General features: G+C 42.1%; 1 protein-coding gene across 1 annotated transcript; it reads right to left on the bottom strand.

Moving 5' to 3' along the window:
* Positions 1-1,655: 1,655 nt before the first annotated feature.
* On the bottom strand, positions 1,656-8,472 carry LOC121548791 (monocarboxylate transporter 2; the record flags this gene model as incomplete). The annotated part of the gene is given in 4 exon segments (XM_045219982.1): positions 1,656-1,966; positions 3,000-3,809; positions 4,163-4,306; positions 8,221-8,472. Coding segments are annotated over 4 exon segments (1,446 nt in total). The 3' UTR covers positions 1,656-1,691.
* Between the last annotated feature and the right edge of the window lie 1,081 nt (positions 8,473-9,553).

Genomic DNA, 9,553 nt, shown 5'->3' with positions numbered 1-9,553 from the left:
AACAAGTGCATAAGTCTGTTTCAAGCTATGTGTTGAGCTAGTTAACCAGAACACTAGAAGTGATGCATGTTAAGATTTCTAAAAAATATGAATACTTTTCTGTGGACAGCATCCAACCAATGGAGGATTTAGAATCAATGTCAAACAATGTTATGGTATATTGCACATTAAAATATATTGCATATAACATCATTTAGTTAATTATTGTTAATTTAGTTAATTATTTGCACAAATTCTAATTAAACATATAATAAATCATATTGATATGTATAACCTTTTTGTGACGCAATGAAAGAGATATTATGAATTAAGTGAAGCTCTACTTTGAATTGTGTACATACGGTATAGTACATAGTTGGTTAAACGTTGTTCATTATTGTGACAATAGAAATTGCTGACAACATTCCTCAAGCAAACATTATGCTTAGTACAACTTCCCTCAGAAAGTCATTTTAGAGAGTTAGATTTGAAATGAAGAAATACTGTACTGAAAATATAAAGGTCACACAAGAAGCTGTTTAACCGTTTCACAATAGGCATGTTAATTTGTTATAACACTTCAATAAATACTTTTTAATGTGTATATATATATATATATATATATATGACACAACTTAGTTGCATTCTTTACATAAGGCAATGTATCATTGTTGAAAGTTAAACAGCTCCTCCCAGAAATGACCATTGACTACACAAATGAATATCCCTGTATATACGTACATCAATACAATGGCTAGGTATAGGTTATATTGCTCATGGATTCTTTATTTGGTATAAACCAGCAATATGCACATTTCTAGATGATTTTGATCATGAATATCGAGTACTCTTAATAAGGCCGTTGGAAATACAGCCAATAAAACGAATTTACATTCAACCTCATTAAATATTATTCAATTGCATTTGTTTCATTGTTGTTTTTGGATGAGGCCTAAACATGGCCTGTTTAGAAGTAGTGCAGCGTATAGACTCCATGTGCAATATGCAATAGTGAATAAAACAGTGGGTGTGTTATCGTTAGAGTTGAAGCATGGCAGTAGTGCAGGTTTAGCTAACGGACACAACGGACACAGTGCGCTAAAGGACAGCATAATATACATGGTCACTGGAGCCACCAAACCATGAACTCATCTCTGTCTGTTCCTACGTTGCAATGATATCTGTCTCTCACCATAACCCCGGTACTAACGGACATTATGTGTCCTTACATGTCAGTTCCCAGCATAGGAAGCTGGGATATTAACCTGTATTGATTTCAATCAGAACAGTTGGATTGGTTGCTGGTGTGGTAGGTTTAGTGGCACAGGCTAATATACATGAGCAGTACTAGATTTCTGTTGACAGGTCCCACTTCACAGATTCCTAGATACGCGACAGATTCCAAGCCTTGTGGCCTACTAACATGCATACTGTATCTTACACCATTATCTCCGGCTAGTCTGATGTTTGAGTAGTAGTCAGGGCTGTCACCCCTTCATCCAGCAATACTACGCCTCGCAGTATCCAAACGACATGGTTGTCGTTGTTACTTTGGCAGTTTCAGTGTCTCTGAAACAGAGGGGCCCCTGCGGGGAGACCCCGAGTGGAACCCTGGAGAGTGAAAGACCCCCCTTGAGTTCAGTCTGCAGTTTGATAGTGGCAGAGGGGGAGGTGGTGGTGGAGGGTGGTGTGGTTGGCAGGAGGGAGGGGCTCTAGATGTTGGTCTCCCTCTGCATGGCGTCTTCATCTTTGGGGTCTACCATGTCCTCCAAGGCCTGGGCGTCCCCGTCTGCCTCATTTTGGTCCTGGTCCCGGTCAGGGTCCTCAGTTTCAGTCCGTTTGTACATCTCCTCCTGCTTGCGCTCCTTGGCCAGGAGTCTGTAGTTGATGAAGTTGCCGATGAACAGCCAAATACTGGCCATGATCACCACAGCCCCACAGCAGAAATACATGTACTTGTAGTTTTTGGTGATGTCCACCAATTTACCTGTAAATAAGAGCACATTTTTATAAACGTTTAAAAAAATGTTATTGAGTGATGATGGTCTGTTATATTGCTATTTTCTGCATTTCCAAATATGTCTTTATTAGTTTCTTCATGTCTACTGATCTTTAATGAGGACATTGTGTTAAATAAATTAACAAACAAACATTTTGTTAAGGACCAGTAATCACAGAATCAGTGATGTAAAGTACTTAAGTAAAAATACTTTAAAGTACTACTTAAGTCGTTTTTTGGGTTATTTGTACTTTACTTTACTATTATTATTTTTGCCGACTTTTACTTTTACTTCACTACATTCCTAAAGAAATTAATGTACTTTTTACTCCATACATTTTCCCTGACACCCAAAAGTACTCATTACATTTTGACAGGAAAATGGTCCAATTCACACACTTATCAAGAGAACTTCCCTGGTCATCCCTACTGTCTCTGATCTGGTGGACTCACTAAACACAAATGCTTTGTTTGTAAATTATGTCTGTGTGTTGGAGTGTGCCCCTGGCTATTCGTCAATAAAAATAAAAATATAAAATGGTGCCGTCTGGTTTGCTCAATATAAGGAATTTGAAATGGTTTATACTTTTACTTTTACTTTTGATACTTAAGTATATTTAAAACCAAATACTTTTAGACTTTTACTCAAGTAGTATTTTACTGGTTGACTTTCACTTTTACTTGAGTCATTTTCTATTAAGGTATCTTTACTTTTACTCAAGTATGACAATTGAGTACTTTTTCTACCACTGCACAGAATGAACTTTCTTTTTGCTGTTAATGTAATTAGACAAATAAGCACATATTATAAGAATGCCAAAATGTAAAATTGCTTTTCCACTCTTAATCAGAAAACTGTATCACCAAGATCAAACCAAGTGAATGGCTAATAAGCAACAGCACTCCTTAAATCATAATTGGGTGACTTTAAGTTATTCCTTTGGCATATCAACTGCTTAAAAAGTAAACAATGTCTCACAACTGAAGTAAGTAGCAATGAGTTGAGGGATCAGTGACATACCTGCCAAAGGTGGACCAATGAGGACAGGGCAGCACTCCACAATGGTGGTGAGCCCCACAGCACTGGAGAACCTCTGAGCCCCCACCAGGTCCATCAGGGTCTCAAACAGCACCGAGCTGACCATGCCGAAGGCAAAGCCAAAGAACACAGCGTACACCACCAGGCCTGTGTAGCTCTCCACCAGGGGGCAGAGGATGTGGCACACCCCGTTGTAGAGCACGGCGAAGCTGAAGAAGTACTGGATCCTGGGTCGGATCCACTTGGAGTTGGCCAGGAGCCCCATGGAGGGCCGGGCAAACATGTCCACGAAGGCCAGGATGGAGAGCAGGAAGGCGGCCGAGTACTCATCCACGCCTATGTCCTTGGCGTAGGCCGTCAGGAAGACGATGGGCGAGAAAAAGCCCAAGAACATGATGACGTTGCCCGACAGGTAGATGAGGAAGCCGCGGTGCTTGAAAAGCGACAGGTCAATGAACTTGTTGACAGTCCCCAAACATGTCGTCGTCTCCTTCTCCTTGGTGGCGGTTTTCGCAATGACCAACTCCTCATCCTTCTTGATCTTGCCCATCGGTGGCCCCAGGGGCCTCATCAGGGAGCCAGCCACACAGCAGTTGAGCAGTATACCCCCCAGGATGAGGAAGCTGCCCCTCCAGCCGAAAGAGTTGAACAGGTACTGGTTGAAAGGGGCTAGGCTGCTCAGGAACACTGGGCTACCGGCCATGGCTATTCCGTTAGCGATGGGACGCTTCTTATAGAAGTACTTGCCAATCATAGTCAGGGCTGGCTGGAGGTTAAAGGCTAGGCCCAGGCCTTTGTGAGGAGAGAGGATCATGTGATTTAGAGTTAAAAAGAACATACATTTCTGACAAGATAATTATCTGATAAGATAATTCAGGCATATATGACATTAAGCATGACGTATACATTCAGAATAATATACATTTTCTACAAGTAGACAGAGTGTGGTCATTAAAATGATTTGACAAATCAAGCTTCACTGTAATCTTGTAAAGTATCTATAGTCTTTTACTATGACCTTTGTGAAACACTGAATGGAAAACTCCAAATCAGTTGTAGGCCTATTTTTAACCAGTCACTTAAGGAGTTTGATACTATAATCAAATTAACTCTGAATGGGTTTAAATGGATTTCATCGGAATTACCTCCTATAAGGCCGATGCAAACATAAAGCTCCACCACGCTGTTGCAGAAGGAAGCGGATATCAACCCGATAGAAGACAGTACTCCCCCCATGATCATGACAGGTCTGCAGCCATATGTGTTTACCAGTACACTGCTTATGGGACCTGGAAGGGAAACAAATGAGATACTAAAAACATGCTCTTCCATCCAACCCAAACATTCAGCCTGTAATAGACTAGGGTAATCATGTAGTGATTACTTAATGATTTAAGCTTGTTAGCATTGAAAGACAGCGTGAATCTTCCCAGCTCTGGAAATAGAAGTACTGTAAATGTTGATACTGGTAAACAATGTACAACCGTGTTGTGTGTGCTGCATGTATTCGTAAGGGGATGAGGGCTGTATTGAGAGATCAGTAACAAACAGGTACAGGTATAACACAGCATTATCTTAGTAGTCAAACAAAAAAATGCCTTATTGCCAATAGGTACAGAGCACGTTGACAAAACATCTGTTATTTTCCAGCTTTGCTACATATGTATCAGAGATCCCATCATGACAAGCAATACATTTACTGTTGGACCAACAAGACCAATGACACAGAGTGCAGGTAAGGTCTTGGAAATAACTCTGCACCTAGACAATTAACCAATAGGTGCCTGTCAGCCTTGGACAGGCTGCACTGAGAGCTGAGGGCCAAACTAATAGAGAGTTAGTCAAACGGAATGAGTCAGAATCGATCAGGCCCGTCAAGCATCATAGACACGCTGAGTGAAGACATTGAACTGAGCTTTGGTTGGACACGCAATGGGCCCTTCTGTTTAATAAAGCTTTCAAGGTACAGCTGCCATGCTTATGTAAAACTGTATGGGCATAGATAGGTTTCAGATGTGATAGTGAGAGAACGCTGGTTAACGTAAATGGACTCCTTTGAATTGGTCTGGTTACACTGTGCATTAAAGCCTCACAAGATGTATTTGCTGAAAGTGCACTGCAATGCAAAGTTTTCATATCTAAAAAGGGGAGGGGGGGGTCAGGAACTATGACACACACACCTTCAAGTGATCAGAAGACCTTGGCCCCATGGCCCATTTGTCCCTGAGTCTTCCTTTTTAATTCACAATTTTCCATGAGTAACAGTAAGCCCTTGATATTGCTAGTACACACACAGTTGAGCTGAGTGGGGCCGACCAGCATCACGCTACATTTCCATTTCCTTGTTACCTTCAATAAGGGCTTGCCACACACCTTCTTCTTAATGGCATACAACACAAGACCACTGGCAGCTAGTGAATCTTAGCAGATTTTGGTTTTAGTGGGTCAAACCCTGTTATTGAACCCTCTATCGTCATTGATAGTATATCAAATCTGACAGGTCCAAACAATACCTTTTTTAATTTTGTCCTTGTCAAATTTCAAAAATGTTATTGTTGAGGGAAACTTTATACTTTGTATTTCTAAAGTCTTGTTATGTTTGAACCTCTGGTCTCCATTACTTGATAGGGTGAGGAATGACTCTGCTTCTATGGCACGTCACAATGTCCCCTTTCATGACAGACTTTCAGCAAAAGGAAGAGTAAATTGAATAAGAAACGATAAGAGTAATGAAAGATTTTCCCCTTTTTGAATAATGTCCCCATTAGCAAGCAGAAGATGTGGCGTATCTGTGTCGGACCCGGGGAGCGGTGCTATTTAAAAAGGAGGTTGGGGATGAAGTCGCCTGACTTCATTTGCTCTGCGTGAATCTTTTTCCGACCTTGAGGAGAGGAGCCCTCCTCGTTTGCATACAGAGCACTTATCAGTATTCTCCTGAGTCTGGTGGTGAAAGCTGGATAGGCCAAGTGGAGGGAGCCGTTGAGGTTTCATATTAGCTCCTTTTAAAAAGGAATTCATAAGTTACGTTTAATTGCTGCAATAGCTGGACACACTTTCCAGGTTACCAGAAGCAAATTAGGAGTTTGTTTTGACGGTAACTTTAAGGACAAATAATTAGGCTACTATTGACATTCAACACACCATCTTTGAACATACTGTATCTCAGCCCATTCCAATATGCTTGGGCTCATTAAGAAACATTTTAATGAAGCATGATCAGATACCATAACTTAACATTGCTTGAATGTGTCTAGACTTGAGGCAAAATATGGGCTCAATCATGGAATCAAATACATAGAAGAGGATGGGTACACCCGTCATTTACCCTTTCAACTGTGATTTATTTCACAGGACCTAAAAGCTAGTTTGACAGCAGAAATATGGACGTTTGTGTAACACATTTCCTACCACTACCCTGATTTGTGAGGTTAGAAAAGAAAAGGTTGATAAACTATCTAGACAGCTGACTACGCAGTAAACTGATGTTTGCAATCCATCATACTATTAATGTCACTCTCATTACGGAATAAGGCGCTGACATGAAGCTTAGAGTTGTTTTCCAGAGCAGTTATACAAGGACACAAACATGAATTCTATAAGTGGTTGATCGACTAATAACACAGCTTAGTTAGCCATATTTCTTCTGGACAGTTCAGTTAGCATTGATGCCTGGCTGTGACAGAGCTCTGCTGTGCTGACTGTCAACAGAGGACGGTCCTGTACGTGGCCACGCTGCCTAGCCTAGCCAAGGTCAACTCTCTCTCTGTGTGGATTAGTAACATTGATCCAACACTGACACACACACAGCCTCCATATTAGCACGTCACTGCAGAGCGACACTCAGCCAGGCTAGAAGGGAGGAGGGAGGAGAGAGCAGGTCATCTGCAGTGTGCAGTAGGTGTCCATATAGCTGATGTCATTTTATGCACCCATCATTACTAACCATTCATCTCAGTGTCTGTGTTACACCCTGGGTTATAGAGACACACAACATCCAGGAAGGTATGAAATAGTTGTCTTCACTTCCAGTTGTTGCGCATTTGTGGTCGTATCTAATATGTGTCATTTTGGATGTGGCCGTAAATCATAAAAATAGGTTGGCTGCTGTTGTTTGAAATCAGCAAGAGCCACACATTGGCATATCCTGATGTTTGAGGATATGGCATGCACTTCCAGTTTGTTTGCTCTGTGATTGACGTCCAATCAGCATCATAAGTGGCTATCTTATCAGTTAGGGAGTCTGCCTGATGACTGCCCTGGAGAATTCAGTAAGTGTCTGACCTCTGAACTCGTGGTGGAGGTGGCAGTTGCGTCAACAACACAGATGGCAGGCGGTGTGAAAAAAACAGGTGCGTTGTCAAAGAGCCACAAGTCTCCTTTCTCTCCCAAGAGGAGAAATACCCTCAATAATCACCTGTCTGATTGGGGTAAATATTTGGTGATGCGTGATTGTTTTTCCGCCATGCTATTCCTGAGAGCAGCAGATACTGCACAGGGCTGTCCGTTGCTTGCAGAAATTAAGAATGCATTAAACACTGAAAGGACAATTGCTTTATCAGCCTACAGCTGGTGCAAAACACATAGGACAAGAGAGCAGGTGTTTAATGAATAGCTGATGAAGCTCTGTTCTCCCCTTTGCTCAGAGATCAATATGAATGAATTACACTAAACATTTTAATGAGGGACAAGTTCCTTGTACAGGATTGTCACATATAGTGGATGGTATTGGGTGTCCTTGGCTCTCTATAGCCAATTGGCCATCACTGTCACTGTCATCACAACAACGGTCTAGGATACAACAAACCCTGTTGACAGCAACAATTAGAAATTACTGGACAGGAAGGCATTTGCTAACAGATGGCCAGCGTGGCAATGCCAAGCAAGGTGCCTACTGGGTAACCTAATAGTGAGGGGTAAAGTCATGCTGAGAAGGAGAACGTGTGATGCATGACTACTACAATATGCTGATGACTAGTCACAGAAACCATGTGTTCCTCTTGAATGTAAATCTAAATACAGTCATAGGTTATCATAGGAGACACACAATCAGATCAGTACAGGTACCTTGCCCCATACTTAGGGCCTGAGTTTTCACTGGACAGGTCACGTGGTGAAGATAAACTCAGGGCCCTACATATACAGATACAGACAGACGACTGCATCAAGAGACTACCTGAACACCATCTTATTGTCTTAGTCCTACCTCCTGCGTACATGACGGCCAGCATGATGGAGGAGATCCATGCTATCTGGCTGTAGGAGCAATCGAAGATCTTCTGGATGTCCTTGAAGTAGACAGTGATGGCCTTGGGGAAGGCATAGGAGAAGCCGATGGAGATGAAGGATCCCAACACCACGGCCCAGCCCCAGCCCCCGTCCGGAGGGGTCACTGCTGGGGGACCTGCGGCAGGGGGTGGCATCTCTGGCCCGGCTGGCTCTCAGCGCTCACTGTTTACTGGGGGAAGAGGAAGAGGAAGGAGAGGGTCAGTACAGGGGAAATAAGAGGAAGAGGGGAGGCACTGTTGAAAAGCTCCCTGGGTAGGGGATCTGGACAATAATGATGATGCTGATAATTACGTCTCCGCTCCCTCTAAGATGAATTGCTGTACTGTAAACTTATGCTTGAAAACTAATAACAAGTTATAAAAATAAAGAATAAAAAAAGCTCTCACATGTGGACTACTTGTGGACCATTAGGCACAATATTCAAGGTTACAGAGGTTGTTTGGAGACCTTGAATTGCTGACAATTGTAGCTAACACCAATACCACATTGACAATGGCATATTTTAAGTGTATGCCCTACTGAAATTCAGTTTCCAACCGGTTGAGGCCATGTCCCTTTTGTCATTTAAACTCTTGACTGCTGGGTCATAAGACCAGATCTCAGCTCCAGAATGCACGTTAGCGCACACACACTGACAGAGTTAATCACCCTTCTCACAAGGTTGAGTTTCTACCTGAAACCAGACTAGCCCTTGCCCCACCCACTTTTCACCTTGAGGTAGCCCCCTCCACACCCCCCTCCCCATTTCCAGAAGGTAATGTAGTAATGGAAACCAGATTGGGTGGAGAGTGGAGTGACAGGGGAGAGGTGTACGGGCAGTAGTGACCAAGATCACAGGTCTTTATTGCCAAAGCAAACATGTCTCTGATCGTATATACACACATAACACACACGCACACTTTCTAAATTGTTCAAGAGATATCATGGGTAAGAGGCAGCTGCTTTATTCCAGGCACACAATCTATAACCACTGATGAGTGATATTAATACGTGCCTTCGTGATCCAATGAGCTTAATCAACAAACCAAAAATATAAAAAACATGTATATATATAATTCTGATCTCACATACATTGACATAACACAACCACTGGTTTGTAGAAAAAAAATGGCTTATGAAGGCATTTCAGCATCACAAGTAAAAGCTTATTCAAAGGATTATCGTAGTTTAGCAAAAACATGCTCAGCCATACTCCAGACGATACAGCTTAACAGCGGTATGGCATGGCTTTGATTAGGTGGGTTAGAAGA

This window comes from Coregonus clupeaformis, unplaced genomic scaffold (genome assembly GCF_020615455.1).
Source record: "Coregonus clupeaformis isolate EN_2021a unplaced genomic scaffold, ASM2061545v1 scaf2961, whole genome shotgun sequence".
NCBI classification, from domain to species: Eukaryota; Metazoa; Chordata; class Actinopteri; order Salmoniformes; family Salmonidae; genus Coregonus; species Coregonus clupeaformis.
The sequence above is the reverse complement of the archived record's forward strand: the minus strand, read 5'-3'. Positions and strand labels throughout refer to the sequence as shown.